At 33.4% G+C, this 16,096-nt stretch overlaps 2 protein-coding genes across 2 annotated transcripts; both read right to left on the reverse strand.

Moving 5' to 3' along the window:
* Window positions 1-5,419: 5,419 nt before the first annotated feature.
* On the reverse strand, window positions 5,420-12,143 carry LOC111987181 (uncharacterized). Its single transcript, XM_024018888.2, has 6 exons — window positions 11,978-12,143; window positions 11,683-11,843; window positions 9,482-9,733; window positions 9,345-9,388; window positions 8,868-9,082; window positions 5,420-6,752 (listed from the first exon to the last, which is right to left on the reverse strand). The coding sequence occupies exons 1-6, from the start codon at window positions 12,141-12,143 to the stop codon at window positions 5,773-5,775; spliced, it is 1,818 nt and encodes a 605-aa protein (XP_023874656.2). The 3' UTR covers window positions 5,420-5,772.
* A 92-nt stretch (window positions 12,144-12,235) lies between these two features.
* LOC111987182 (uncharacterized) lies at window positions 12,236-15,880 on the reverse strand. Its single transcript, XM_024018889.2, has 7 exons — window positions 15,533-15,880; window positions 14,908-15,055; window positions 14,369-14,505; window positions 13,847-14,048; window positions 13,314-13,576; window positions 12,737-12,851; window positions 12,236-12,495 (listed from the first exon to the last, which is right to left on the reverse strand). The coding sequence occupies exons 1-7, from the start codon at window positions 15,770-15,772 to the stop codon at window positions 12,305-12,307; spliced, it is 1,296 nt and encodes a 431-aa protein (XP_023874657.2). The 5' UTR covers window positions 15,773-15,880; the 3' UTR covers window positions 12,236-12,304.
* Between the last annotated feature and the right edge of the window lie 216 nt (window positions 15,881-16,096).

A 16,096-nucleotide genomic window follows, 5' to 3' on the forward strand; every position in this document is an offset into this window, starting at 1 on the left:
TCACCCTAAGATCCTGCTTCATTGTATGTTCAGAGCGCATCTTATATGAATCAAATTTCATTGTTAAGCCACACAGTCTAATGGCTAATGTCCCTCCATATCTTAGCTTTAGAGCTTTCCACATGTCTTGTGCAGTTGTATACTGCTCAAATTCACCAATTAAGTCATTGTGCATGCTGCTCAGCATTGTAAAGCGCACACACAAATCCTTCTTGCGCCAACTTTCATAGGCAGCAAGATCACGTTGGTGTTGCTCAGTGCTTCCCTTATCGGGTTTACTCAACGAATAAGTTAGAGTCTCTAGGACTACTTGCTCATTCAACACATACTGGATTTTGTGGTGCCAAATATTGTAATTTTCACCATCAAATTTCTCTCCTTTATTGAGATCATCAACTATACCTTTGGAAGCCATTTCACTACAAAATTTCACAAATGGGACATTACACACACATTTCAAAAATTTTGACGTTCAATCTAAAATAAACTTAGATAATCAACACATGTCGCAAGATCAAAAATTGACTAAGCTTCTTAATCATCTCTTGCGCCACTAGTGTTTATTACTAAGCTTAATTTTAATCTATTCGTGCAAAATTATGTAAGGGAGATAACGCAACTCAACCATACTCCCACTATTCCATATTTCAATTCTAAACATATTTACAAAATATATGTATTGAAAATAATTCACCAATATTATCAATTAACTATTAAGCCAAACATGCTATCAAAATTTAAACTCATGAGAACAATTCATATAGGCATTTCATTATTTCACTAAGAAATAATTATTTCTTTGTCACGTTAAATATAGTATTTAATGTTGTGTAAATATATATATATATATTAATACCATATTTCACTAAGAAATAATAATGGAATTAAATCATTTGCAAAATTAAATAAATTCCATATCATTTACACATATACCTTTTACGTTTCATGAGAAATAAATATTAGACTTATATAGTATTTAATACAATTTTAATCCAAATAAATTATTGTAAATATATCATTGACCATTATATGGAGTTGGTCATGTACTTACGTAGTTACGTCTTTTTAAATAATGGTGAAACAAATGCAATAAGCTCAATATGCATAAAACAAAAAGAATCTCACAAGAAACAAGGATCCTAAATGTACTGATCACAAACAACATTTGTGATTTGTGGGACCCTTTTATTTATTTATTTTTTTTCTTTTGGTTCTAGCCCTTTTGGCAAGTGAAACACGCCCTTTTGGCAAGTGAAACACGTGATGTGCAGGTTGCCTTTTATTTATTTATTTTATTTATCTTTTTATTTACTATCACTCTTAGCCCACGTGATGTGTAGGTTTTCTTCAACCTTGTTCTTTCAATTTCTTTCAGCCAAAAAACGAGCTTCAGACATGAAATTCAAAATTTTATATCTTCTTCATTTCAAGTCCATTTTTAACATACCATATACTGATTTAAAGCTTATAACATATAAATTCATAATATGAAATCATATTTTGTAAACATAAATCATATAAGAGCAGTTTTGTCTTTAAAGTTTCGGTGTTCTAAGTTTTGTTAAACTATGTCTCATGGCACACTTAGAGATTTGCTACGAAACTTAAGGTAGATATTAATACATGTAATATAAACAACATCTATTAATTTCAAGGCACGAAATGCTCAGAATCAAAACTTGCCATTGAAGGCCATGTGAGGTGCATAGAAATACATAGCATACCACAAAAGCATAAAACACATTAAGAACTAATCATATATGCCTATGACATCGAGAACAACCTATAAACACTCTGATACCAATGTAAGAAATAGAAACTTGTAGTGGAATATAAGTAATCGGTTTTTTGGCATACCTCTCTTGGCCTAAATCGATGATCACATAGGAGTTTTGAGATTGTTCTACACTGTCTAAAGCCAGCCTCCACACAGACCAGCCATTCAAACACGTTCAAAATTCTAGTTTGTATGATCTGTAAACCAAAAACGTTTCTCCGACAGTGTAGCACACTACTAGAGTGATGAAAACATAGCCCACAACCTAAAAGCCTCACAACACTTTGTAAACACTATGAGAAATGTAGAATTCATTCACTGTTCAATGGGTACCATTCTTGGTGTTTATATACACACTACTCCATTAATATTGAGTGGGATAGTGGGGTAGTGTAACGGTCTAATACCATTACTCCATAACTCTTAGATGTTACAATCTAAGGCAAATAGAGGAACATGCTCACATTGGGTGTCTGTCCATATTCTTTTAGTTTCTAACAAGGGAAATGGGTATGCTGATGCAGTAGGATTTTAAGTTTTTATTTTTTATCTTTGGTTACCTATATTCGCCCATTACTCTATTTTAGGTGATTATGCTCTAACCCATCTAATCAATAATCAATAGATAAGGTCATGTTTAGTTCAAGTGTTTGACGAATGACCTCAATGAGTTATGAGGTTGCATTTGCTTGACTTGTGGTTGTGGTAGGGAAATAAAAGGTTTTGGTTGTGTTATAGCCTTATGAGTTTCTTGTATGCTTGCTTGGTTCCCATTTGGGTAGGGGTACTTGTCTTAGGATGGTCAAGTTAGGCTTTAGGGCCTTAAGTTTGATTTTTGAGGGGATCTTTTCCTATTTATGGAGACAAATATGATAGTGTAATTTGCAATACGCATTGTTATTAATAGGCTTGATACTTGTGTTTCTAGGTTCCAAGATACTTAGTGATGGAACTAGTAACTTGATTGGTTGAAAGCGGTGCCCAGTTAAGGTAAATTTGGATTGGACTGCTAAGGTAAGTGGTTTCTTAGTGGGATTTTAAAAAAAGAATCATTATTGCACTAAAGTATTTTATGGTTAAACCCATTTTGGAACATTATTCATGGTTTTCCTAAAATGTACTGTGTGTACTGTTATTGTTAATCATTTATGGAAAATGCATAAAGCATTTAAAAGTGAATTATATTTCTTATTGAATATATAGAAATACATGATTTGTTAGCATAGAAAAGACTAACATCTTTGATTAAATTCTTGAGAATGGATTTTATAGATTTATTGCACTATTTGCAAAAGATTGGGAAAGTTGATACAAAATCTTCTTGACAAGAAATGAGTTTGAAGGCTTTGAGAAGCTTGTGAATATCTTTTGATATTAAATGGTTTTGTGAAACTACTTGGAAATGAATTGTGTTTTGATTTCATGTAATCTGCGAGCTCTTTATATTTTAACATTGTGTCGTAACGTGTGATTACCTAGTGATTACTTAGTAATTAGATACTATAGTTTGTGTGACATTGGTATCTTAGCACCCATCTTTGTGATGGTTATTGAGTTCCAACTGTGTGTCGGCAATTGAATTCCATCTTTGTGACAGCAAATTAGTTCTGTCTCTGTGACAACGTTGAATTCCGTCTTTGTGATGGCGTTGTCATATGGCCCTGGGGTTGGATTTTTTGGTTTTGAAACGGTGTTTTATTATTGCTTATAGTATATACATTATGTAGTTTCATGTTAAGATATTTTGAAAAAGTTTTGTGCTATATTGTTTCAATCATTTCTGTCATTTTATCCATGAAGATTGATTTTGCAGAAATTTAGTGGAAATTCCCAAAGTGTAACATGTTTTGTGTTTTGTAAAAATGCTAATGATTATGAGACTTGCATTTCTCTCACTCTCATTAATTATGCTATTTACTGGGCTTTAGGTCATTCCAATATCTAACAGTTTTACAAATAAATTAGCTATATGTTGGGCATGGAGCTTAGTTTATCGATGGCGATTGGAGTACTATGCTAAGTGGGAGATTTGTACTGTAAATTGTTGGTGACTCAACTTACTAAATTTATCGAGGCCATAGCTAATTCTACTAGAGGTTGGGCTCTTGAAGTTTGTTAGCCTTGAACGTGGTAGGCCTAGATTTTCTATTGAGGTTATGTATCTTAGAGAGGATCATGACTTTGTGTTTATTTATTTGGAGCTTTGGATTTTTATGTATATTTGGAGACACTTGATTTGTAATTTGTATTGTTTGTAAATGTGACATAGAGCTTTGACTGATATTGCGAAGATATCAATATATTTGTTTACTTCATCAAATGAAAAAAAAAAAAAAAGCCTCCTACAATCTCTCTTGAAGGTTCGATTTTTCATACTATTGACCCTTTTGGGTTTGGGGTGTGACATGCATGTTCTACATCATTTTAAAATTTAAGTAGGATCAGGGGAACAGGTATCCCTTCATTAAGTTTAGTTTTTTTAGAAAATAAAATGGTAATAGGATAATGATAAGACATAATATAAATTAACAAATTATAAGTTTTTGTTTAATTTAAATAAATATATAATTTGACATCATAATTCATAAGAACAAATTTGACAATTTATTATTATTATTATTAGTAGTAGTAGTAGAAACCCTCTTCTCCCCTCCCCTTCAAATTCTTCAAAAAAAAAAAAAAAAAAAGAAAAAAAAAAATTTACATAAAAAAATTTTTGAAAAATCAAAAAAAAAAAAAAAAACAAAAACAAAAAAAAACAAAAAAAACAAAAACAGTGTTTTGTGTACATTGGTACTTGTGTACCTTAGATAGCCATTGAAACAAAGTGTTCTAAATTTTGTATCTCTTGTAGCTTAGATAAGTATCTTTATGCACGACTAAGCAAGTGAGCTTTGTGGCTCTTGTTTGTGATGAGTAAGATTAAGTTATCTCTTGTACTTAACACTCATATCACTCTATTTGACGAGAAGGACTAGAAAATCCTAAGAAAAATGCATAAATAACCATCTCACCACTGTTACCCGCCAATCATGAATGACATCTGTATGCTTCGGCATAGCTATTCAAAAGAGCCAAAATTTTACTATTATGAACCCAACAAATGGGTCACAGCTTAGAAATAAAAGGATTACAACCCCATCTCCAGAGTCCTAAGCAATCGCCCATGTCTCATTACTTCTCAAAAAGTATAGTACTGCATCAGCTGTTGGAAGATGGATAAAGTAACTGTAATGAAACCAATAATCTAAATGACGTGTTCTGTGAATCATTACTTTCGCTTGAATGCATAAATGGGTTCTAAATCTTGGCTGGAGCGTGTGTCCAGTGGCTAGTGCCACTGGACACGTTACGATGCGGATACATGTCCAATCTTGGACACGTATTTGTATCCTAACATGTCCAGTGGCAACTAGGCACCAGACACAAGCCATTCTCCTAAATCTTTGTACAAGCCGCTTGGTTTTGACTTGAAATCAAAAGATGTATTTAAAGTAGGGCTCCCACTTTCATCCTTACTAAAGCTACTAAGCTAGCATCTGTTATAACCCCCTCTGCCGCGAGCGGCACTGTTCTTCCCACGTGGGGAGATGGTGACAAAAGAGAGAAAAATGGAAAGCAAGTAAACGTCAAAGATGAAATTCCATAAGCTTGATTTTTCTCATATACATTCTGATAATATCTATTATAATTGTTCATAGGCTTTTACAGATGCCTTACATGCTTGAAAACGTAACTCAACAATGAGATAAAGCTGAGGTGAACTAAAATAAATGATAAGCTAAGACAATGCTAAGGATAAAGGGATGAAGTCTATCCTAACATGTAACAACTAAGCAACTAAAGATAGCACCTAACAAATCAAAGAGTGGTGTTGGTTCAACCATGATTTTTCGGGAAGAGTTGTTCTCGAGTTCCTACTCCAAGAATTCTCGTTCCTGTTCTTACTTCTAGAGTTCCTGTTACTTTCAGCCGAAGGACTGGTGAATTTTGGTTCAATCTTGATTTGGAGATTTGACTTGATAAGAGGTAGAGGTAGAGGTAGCTGTATCTTCATCTGCAAAAGAGGTTGGTTTAGAGTTGGAGTCTGCAATATTATCCTTTAAAGCTGGGGGCTTGCTTAATGAAAACTCCTTTGAGCTGAAAAGCAAAGTTAATCCAGATGAAGCTCTTTTCAAACCGGTTAATAAGAGATGCTTCTCTAAGTCCAGCTGCTTTGTCTGTTTATACAAAGCATACAGTTCATTCATTATCTGTGGTAAAATTCCCACTAGGACAAGTATAAGCATGAGAATTCCAATTTTATTCTTCTCCTTGTCTGACAATCGCTTCTCTCCGAGAACAAATAGAATAGCCGATATACATGCTTCACTGGAAACTGCCGTGATCTCAAGCAACTGAATGTTTTTCTTAATAAATGGCTTCTCGAGAACAAGGAAGAATAGATGAAAACAATTGATGCATAAATTGAATGTGGTAGGAATCTTAGAAGACGATTTGTCCTTATAGAAACCAGCCATAATCGCTAGCAAAACACGTCTCCCGGACTCAAGCAATGGGTAGTATATTCTGAGTTCTCCACATAGCTTTTGGATAACAGACTCAAGCAATATGTAGTTTATTCTGAGTATTCCAAACAGCTTTTGGATAAAAGGTGCTTCAGCTTGTGTATGGGAACTGCCCCCAGAAATCTGTGAGAGCTTGGACCTTGGAGGGCCTCTATAATCTTCATATAGAGACCCTAAAATGCTTACATATTCTTTTGTAGGTTCCGACGGCCTCCAGGCCCCCTCGACAGAAACCAAAAATATTTTTTTATACCAGCGAAAACCCCGACCCTTTTGGTGATCTTCCTCGTATTCAAGTAGCTGTTTACGTGTAATACCTTTATAGAGGAAAAAGAGCCAGGCCAGCAGTAGAAAAGACACAACACCCAGAAGCAGAACGCCAACAGCAATCCCCGATGCCATTCCTCCTTAATTCGCAGAAGTGAGACATGATTAAGCCACATGGTTCCGTGCTTGAAGTTCTTAGCATTAAAACTAATGACAAAGAGTCTCTAGAAATTTTTTTATTTTTTATGGTAACTAAAAAATTTAAATTATATAAAATCTAATACAGAGACAACTTGAATATTACCCAAAAAAAAAAAAAAAAACATACACACAAAAATACATGAAATATCTTTTTTTATGGTAACTAAGAAATTTAAATCATACAAAATCTAATAAAGAGACAATTTGAATATCAAAAAAAAAAAAAAAACAACAACAACAACTAATAAGAAAAAAAGTGGAAATTGAAAATTGAAAATGTTGAAATGGGAACAATAAAATGACAACAACAATTTCATAACAGATTTTATATAATAAGCTGTTATTAGTAGGTAAAACATGAAAATGTTGAGCCCAAATTAGAATTAGTATCAACTTACCATATATATATTTATTATGAAAATATTATGGATAGAGCATTACTCTTATTTTTGTTGAACTCAAAATTTTGTGATTCTCAAATTAGGGTGTTTAACATTTTTATTAAAATGGTCAAAATAGGTTAACTTAATATATTCTAATTTTTTTTCAAGTATATATATATATATATACATTTCTTTTCAAGTTGGGGTGGTCACAGAACAGATTATTTAAACTAATTATTTATATAAATTTTTATATAAAAAAATTTTGGCAAGTGAGGGTGGTCCTAGGACCACCCTCACATACAAGGAGAGCTGCCAGTCAAAGGGCATGCATGGAGGAGTCTATTTAGGATCTATTTATTTTGCTAAAACTGAAAAAATTTTGTTGAAATTACTGTAAATAAAAGTAAAAATTAACAAAAATAAATTGAAATAATACAGTGAAACTCATGAATAATATGCAATGAGGCGCATGAATAATAGCAAAAATAAGTTGAATAGTAAAATAAGTTAACAAAAACAATTTTTGTCAAACACACACTAAGTGTATGTTTGGATTGCACTAAAAATATATAACTTGCACGTCTGCGTTTTTTTGGCTAGGTCCAATGCATTGTTCACGGGATCTGTAAGTATGAATTTCAGCAAATTTTACTATAAAACTGGATCTACGACACTATTCACATATTTAAAAATTATTTTTCTATAGTTTTCAGTTTTTAGTAATAATTTTTCAGTTTTTGGCAATAAGCGGTATTCAAACAGACTTTAGATGTGCAAAAAATTGTGAATCTTGGTTCTAGATACACGCGTAACTCTGATATGATGCAGTCAGATAACTATGCTATGATGGTTGACAAGCACAGAGAAGCGAATTTAGTTAACATTCAAACAACGTGAAACATCAGCTTCATTGTAGTTCTTAAATATGTGAGGAGATGGGACTGTGTAGACCAGTTCTGGTGCCAGGCTATATGATAATTATTAAGTCCATAAGACATATATGAACAAGAGAGGAACATAGTCATAATTCCATTACATATTTGGAAAGTAGAGTAGAAAAGATTTCATTAAAAAAAAATAACTAGCTCATTCTATGGCCTATCATAATGAGAATTATCTATCTTTTTTTGTTAAAAAAGAAAAAAAAAAAGAAAAAAAGAGAGAGAGAATTAGAAAATTCATTGATTAAAGAATTCAGAATAAGTAGAGAGCTGAAAGATACTAATATGGGGTTTGCAATTAAAAAAGAAAAGAAAGGGAAAGCAGCATAATTATCTTTTGAATAGCAGATTTTGCATGATAAATGCATAGATATGGATTCGTTTGTGGGGAAGGAAACAAACTATTAAGTTACCTCTATAAGTAGAGTAGAAAAGATTTCATTAAAAAAAAAAAAAAAAACACTAGCTCATTCTATGGCCTATCATAATGAGAATTATCTAACTTTCTTGTAAAAAAAAAAAAAAAAGAGAGAGAGAGAGAGTGAGAAAATTCGTTGATTAAAGAATTCAATATAAGTAGAGAGCTGAAAGATACTAATATGGGGTTTGCAATTAAAAAAGAAAAGAAAGGGAAAGCTGCATAATTATCTTTTGAAAAGTAGATTTTGCATGATAAATGCATAGGTATGGATTCATTTGTGGCGAAGGAAACAAACTATCAAGTTACCTCCAATTATAGCAGCAGAGGCCTCACAAATACTAGTTAGCGCCAGATTTACAATGATTATTTCAAATCTTGGGGATATGAGTCCTCCATAATCCCTCTGCTCTTTAGAATTTTTCTTCTTCAATTTTAGGATGAGAATGAGTAAAGCATGCACGATTATGAGACCGCCACCAATTATGGCTAACCAAAACATATTTCTACCAAAATCCTTCCACCTACATGAGACAAAATCTAGTAAGATATTACACATTTACACTAATAACTAGCAAATATTTAAATTAAATTCTACAGTTTTTTTTTTTAATTATAAAAAATTGTGGCTTTCATAGTTTTTCTGCTTTATATTGAATATTTTCAAGCCCAAAAATAAAATAAAATAAAATAAATCTTTATTGAATATTTTCTCCATTTGTTTTGTCTCTAAAATCCATACGCAAGTTCATGTAATAAATAGAAGTAAGAGTCCTCGTAACTTACCCATCTAAAATACGTGGATCAAGAACAGATTTAAGATGTTCTGTCTGCAGGTGTACAATGCATTCTATCAAAAAATTTACTCATTATAAGATTAAAGAATTCAAAAACAAGTCATAGAAAAAGTAGAGGTTTCTGACCTCAGCTGCTGATTTATAATCCTTTCCAACCAGCGCTACCAAATTTTTAATGTCAGGTCTAGACGTCTGTACGTTGACAGGGAGACTCGAGTTTTCCATGACCAGACAGGTGCGCCCAGGTTCCCTTTCCCATGGAAGACTTAAGTAGGGAATGCTCCATCGCAAACCCCTTGTCAATTCATAATACTCCTCTGGCAGCGAGACTGCCAACCATCCAGATAATGCAATAACCTGAAGATGGCATGCAATTCTCTGTATGAAAGAGAAAAGGAAAAATGCTGGTTAGTTCTACTAGAATGATGCAGTTCATAAGGTTTGATAAGTTATTTATCAAATACTTTAAGTGACAGTAGGTTACTCTAATCTAACTGCCAAGGTTTGATAAGTTCTACTCTTTATGCCAATAATGTAATAAAACCCCAGCCCACAAAATCCCACTCTGAAGAGGTCAATCCTAGTTTTCCATCTTTGGAAGAATTGCCAATAGGCTCCACAAGCTTCACAGTTGGGACATTGGTTCAAGAAGTCAGACAACATGGTCAAAACTCAAAAGGCTCAAAACCATCCAAAATATTTAGAGAGTTCAGTTATATATTAAATTATATGTATAAAAATCAAGGAAAATTATTCTAGATGTATTAATTTCTATCGGATCCAGAGGACGAGGGTTAATTTGTTCCACAGTATTTTTAATTATTTGACTGATTGCCAAGAGGCTACATATAAATGACCTGCTAGCTACAGATTGATTGACTTCTGGTTCAAACCTTGGAAAATACTGGATCAGCCATAAAGAAAAAATAAGCAAATTAAATTGTACATAGGAAAGATCTTGTTTTACCATAAATGAAATGCTTTGCAGAGACAATAAGGTGTCCCAAGAAAGTTAATAAAGCTGCACATCGACGTGCTATCAGAACTTTTTTTGAGGTCATGATTATTTTTCATCATTTAAAAATTTTGTTTTGAAAGCTCACTAGTATAAATACTAGAGGTAGTTTAGACTCCAATTTTTAAATTACAGCTAGATTGCTTTTAATCTACTCTAAACAATGCGGAATAAGAGTAATAAATGTGCAATCAACTAGGACTACTAATAGTGCATGCATACATAATTAACAATTAAGTAAAAAGCACAAGTAGTAATGGAGAAGAGAAGCAAACACAAGATAACACCATAATTTGCTATCGAAGAGGAAAATTGGAGAACTCGGCGCAAAAACTTCTACGGCCCACAAGTTGAATCGATCCATTAGTAAATCAGTTGGAGTATAAGGATAACAAATAGACCCCCCAAACCTAGACTACCCTCTGTACTTTGACCCTCCAAGTCCTATCTACCAACAAGTTTCACAAAGCCTTATCTTCAATAGATTTCTGGATCCCGCAATTATCACCAATTGCTTTCATCAAAGATTGGCATGAACTCAATGCTTCCCAATTGCTCCAAATCAACTCACAACACTCTGAATATGTGTGGTTTGTGTTTGGGCTAAGAACCTCTTAAGGGATATAGAACTAGAGAGAGAAGAAATTGAAGCAAACTAAGAGAAATGTGTAGATGATTGTTGGATTACAATCTCTAACTCTCAAATGGATTTTAGGGCTTTTTCTCTGAAACTCTTCTTACAATTTCATAAGTGTGGGTAAAGAAATGAGGGAAACAAACATAAACAGCTACCCATGCATCTCGCGAGTTAGGTCGCAAGTTGGCCAAGTCGCAAGCCACTCGCAAAATGCCTTTGACACTCGAGTCGTTTAAACTTCCAATATATGCTTCTCACGTGGCCTTTTGCAGGTTGCACTAATCGCAAGTCAATCGCGAAATCCCCTGCTTCATAGTTCTTCACCAATTTGCACACGAAACCCATTACATTTAATCCCAAAAAATAAAGGTAAATGATTTAATAAATTACAATCAAATTTGACACAAAATTAAAGCCAACGGACATGAATTGAAAATCACAACTTTTCATGCTTCAACTTCAAAGATTTGTAAGATTTTTCTCTACCCTTTTTATAACATCCAGCCACAGAGTTAATGTCAATTTATGATTATAAGAAAAAAAAAATGTCAGTTTATTTACTGTTGTGTTTTTAACAAGGTGTAAAAGCGTCCATATATATTATTATCATGCTATAACTAAATAATCAATTAATGACATAACAGTATAACAGTTCAAATGAAATAGATATCATACAAAAAGATTACTCTCAGACTGAGATGGAGAAGGACTAGAAAATTCCCCATTGGAGTGAAGGTTTGCTATCGAAACCGTGAGCAGCCCAGCAGCAATAACTATCACCACAAATGAGCCAGTTATAGATCCATAAATTGCTTGAGGTATTTTCGGCACAGAATCTGTATTTGTATATTTTTTAAACCTTACATCAGTAAATAAATGAGAAAATCAAAGGGATAAGAAATGTCATCCAGAGCTTAGATGTTGAACTACAATTGAGCTAACAACAAGAGAAAAGAGTAAAAATCCTTACGGTGCATTACTTGTAGAACATTAGAAGGCTGATTTTTGTTTCCAGCAGCATCCCTAGTTACGTTTTCGGGAACATAGACAGATACAATATCTTTGTCTGCTTTTATCACTACAGTATATTTGCCATTATGTACTTCTTCAAAGCTGAAAATGTTAATGATTATCATTGGAAAGGGACAAAAATGAAAATTTGTTAAAGAGTAAAATGACATACTAATTGAAATATTATTTCCATCAAGAACCTAAATAGTATGTAGAAAGGTCATCGTCATGGTTTCTTATTTGTGTGTGGGTGAATTATTTATGTGATGTCTTGTTCATGTAAGGGTTAATATGCATAGATACAAACACGAAGATAACCAGAAATGACTTGCCTCTGTAATTTCCCTCCTGTAATGGATATATGAGAACAGTTAAAGCCAAATACCGGCTTCCCGAATTTTATCCACACAGAGATGTTGCGTTCTCTTGTCCAATTATGGGATGGTGTACTCAACATTACAGCAGGCCTTAGAGAATCTGAAGGTCACATTTATATCTATTAGGAGGAAACAACCAACAAATAGACATTTAAATATAAAGCTTTCCTAATTGCATATGATCTTTTTTTTTTTACGCCTAATTGCATATATATAACTGTAGAAAAAAAAATCTATCTGAACAGTTTCTATATTAAAAGAGTTGAGTAACAGAATTTTGATCCCACAAACAGATTATTTATTTTCTCTTTGTAACGCTTGTAAACTATTGTCAACCATACCATATATGAAAGTAAATGGTTCAGTTGGGGAAACTGGAGTCCCCTGTCTGCTTATTATAGAGTTTGTATCAACGCTTACATAGACTATGGCCGTGTCAGATGTACATGCAGCAACCTGAAAGGAGAGAGTGAAAATGAGTAAAAAAGAAAAGGTATGAGAAATATAGGTCCTAGAGATATAAATAGCAATAAATGTTCTCACACACATTAATGTACTCTCCATGCACACTACATCCACAATTTCACATGCAATAGAAATATTTGTTAAGGATGTCCACATTTAAAACGTGAAACTGGTAGTGTGTATGGATGATATACAATGATGACTGTGTGATAATCAATACCCTTTTGTATTTTATATATGAAATTTTTTTGAAGATGATTTATTTTCTCAGTACAATTAATGGCTCCAATGTTTCTAAGTGACCCAATTCAAGATGATGTTGTGCATTACATAGGACAAAATATAAATGAGCCATTCCAAATTCATAGGACAACTAAACAGGCTCCTAACTTGTGAACCAACTTCTACTCTCATGGCTGAAAAAATAAAATTAGATTGTGAGAACCATCTGACCTTATATTCAAATCTGCTAGGCCCTTGATATTGTTTAGTGTCAACCAGAGGAAGAAGTGAGCCCTCACTCATTTGGAGAGAATATAAAATTTCCGCTTTGAGAGAATTTTTAATTTCTTCAGATGTGTTGAGAACAGGCTCTGGAAAGGTTAAACAGACCCTTAGTTTCTTATAGTTATTGGTTGCTCGCACCTGTATAGTTTCACCATTAAATTGAAGTTGCCTTTTAGGAACGTGAGTAGTTAAGTTGACACTTCGTCTATCTGTAGAATTAATGAACAGAGCACGTAAAGAACACATTGACAACAACAATCAACCAATCAATCAAATCAAACAAGGACAGTTACATAAACCGTCCAGATTATTCAATTTAAATATGATACAAATTGCCAATAAGTAAAGCTCAAGGCATTAGTTAGATAAAAACAAGAATAGCAATGAAAGGACATTTCACTTATAACTCTTCCTGAAAATAATGAAAATATTTCCTATTGAAAAAAATAAATTCCTCTGTAAATAAAAATAAGACTCACTTAAATGCAAATATAAAGTAGAATTCGCGTTTCTTGTAAATTTGTTCCCAGCACTGTCAGTACAAAAATTGTTATCCATTACCAAAGTCACTCGCCCATACTGAGCAATGGATGATAAACCCACAAGGACAGAATATTGGAGGTTTGGCTGTAGCATTTTGAGCGAGGTTGGTATAACTTGGCCAGCACCATAGACCAAAAGCTGTAAAGAGTTTTCCAAAAGAGATGAAAATGTTAGAATTCGGTTTATTATTCAGTCTAGACAGCATAACTAGTCAGAGAACCTAGATTATGATATTCAATTTACACATCTACTTAACTAACATCGTGGACAGTTCCATATGAGGAATTTCAAGACATTTTTCAGTTATTCAACTAAAGCCATTCTTCAATAATAGAATGGTTTAGAACAAATTAACCAAAAAACCACAATTCTGAAACACTATAATAATGCAAGAACCAAAGAGAGAGCATAAAATCAATTTAGAGGCTTTTTTACATGTTTGTTAGCCTCCTACTCACATTGCAGGCATTCACAGATGCACATACAAAGCCTCCTCCACCAGTACAGGGTTCACTGAAAGATATATTTATAGAAACATTCAGAGCATTTGTGAAAGGTGTTGAGGCTGAGACATATGCCGTTGGCGGGATAGTATCTGCAAAATTAAGGTATATAATATTAATCAGCTATGGGTACAGACAAAATATAAGTCAACATGATTGCCAGAAAATATAAATTGGATTGTTAACATCATAGACTCGGTTTGGTTTCAGCAGGCTTGATAAAGTGTCACACTGACCTTCAATGTGGGGGTGTGTTTAAAGTCTTCAAGAATAAGAATAGTAAGGTAAAATTTATGCATTTCATAGAAATTTGAAAATTGAGTAGATGGGTTTTGTAGAACCCATTTTCAGAAAAATGAACACATTAGAAATTGGGTACTAAAGAATACATAGCTGTTGAAGACTTTCAAGCAAGAAGGTCTTATTTGAAGTTGAGTGGTAATTGAAGAAAATATAATAGAAATTAGAAAAAGAATAAAAGGAAGGTTCTTAACCAACAATCCAGTTATAGCTACTGCAGCCAACTCCTTGAGTCCCGTTGGGGCAAACCTCAAATTTATGATTTCCATCCTGCAAGCCTTCACACAAAACCGTCCCATTTTCACATTGAGAAGCGTTAATGCGGCCAAAGCCATCATCCAACTGCACCAACAAGTTTATTAACATATTATTTTGTGGAACAAGTCAAAGTTTTCCCAATAAATCAAACCATGATGCATCTTCTTCACTTCCCACTTACCATTGAGATGGAAAGCAAAACACATAAGCAAAGCAGAAAAAAAATCCAATAATTTAGCTTGACAACAGGATGAATATGAGTAATCATTCGTTATAATAATCTTATCAACTAAAAAAAAAATACAAAAATGTGTACATATGAATAAACTGAATTCCAAATGGTTTTCTTGATTAGTCTAAACTCTAAAAGAAAATTCAAGCTCATTAAATCCTTATAGAATGGAGAGACGTGCTAATTAATTTTTTAGATCAACCAACTCCCTTGCATTAACTTAAGATCCATGAAACATATAAACACATGAGGGAGAAAGAGAGAGAGCAGAGTACCCAAAACAAAAGCCAAGTAAAACTAGCTCAAATTATTACTAGAGCTTAACGTACCTTGCAAGTGATATTAAAATTGGTGCAAGCGCCACTCCCACCCACAAGAACTTCAAAGACGAATGTGGTTGAGTTGAGATTTGAGAATGCATGGGGAGTCTTCAAGAACTTCACAGTGAGCTCTGAGGCATCACAGAGTGCTATGAAACTCAAAAGAGAAAAAACTGAGCAAAGTAAAACCACCAATGGAAGCTTGAGCAAGCCCATTTTGGAGCAAACCATAATTGAAGTCTGAGACATGTGAAGGCCAACAATTTATAACCAAATGAAACACATTTTTGGGGCTTATGAAAACAAATTTGAACAGTGAGAGCAGGACATTGTATGGAAACAGTGTTGTAAATGAGATTAGTTGGATAGAAAATAGATTATACAATGACTAGTAGAGTTAAGGATTGACTTAACGAAGATGAGTTTGGACTGTTTAGTGGTTGATGAGGTAAGAGAGTGACATAAGAAGATGACTTAGGTCCGTTTGGTCGGAGGATGAAAATCGTGGAAATATGAAAAATTGAGAAGATAGGAAAACATTTAGGCCCCGTTTGGTTTGCCATTTCAAACAAT

This window comes from Quercus suber, unplaced genomic scaffold (genome assembly GCF_002906115.3).
Source record: "Quercus suber isolate HL8 unplaced genomic scaffold, Cork oak 2.0 scaffold_1030, whole genome shotgun sequence".
NCBI classification, from domain to species: Eukaryota; Viridiplantae; Streptophyta; class Magnoliopsida; order Fagales; family Fagaceae; genus Quercus; species Quercus suber.

Bases quoted from the DNA above. Each gene is read 5' to 3' on its own strand.
- LOC111987182 (XM_024018889.2), bottom strand. From the start codon at position 15,772: ATGTCTCAGACTTCAATTATGGTTTGCTCCAAAATGGGCTTGCTCAAG. The intron at 13,577-13,846 runs GTGAGTCTTATT...TTAATTCTACAG, and splicing joins TACTTTATATTTGCATTTAA to ATAGACGAAGTGTCAACTTA. The intron at 12,852-13,313 runs GTCAGATGGTTC...CTCTCCTTTCAG, and splicing joins CTAGCAGATTTGAATATAAG to GTTGCTGCATGTACATCTGA.
- LOC111987181 (XM_024018888.2), bottom strand. From the start codon at position 12,143: ATGATAATCATTAACATTTTCAGCTTTGAAGAAGTACATAATGGCAAA. The intron at 11,844-11,977 runs GTAAGGATTTTT...ATACAAATACAG, and splicing joins TGTTCTACAAGTAATGCACC to ATTCTGTGCCGAAAATACCT. The intron at 6,753-8,867 runs GTAACTTGATAG...CTGCGAATTAAG, and splicing joins CTCTGCTGCTATAATTGGAG to GAGGAATGGCATCGGGGATT.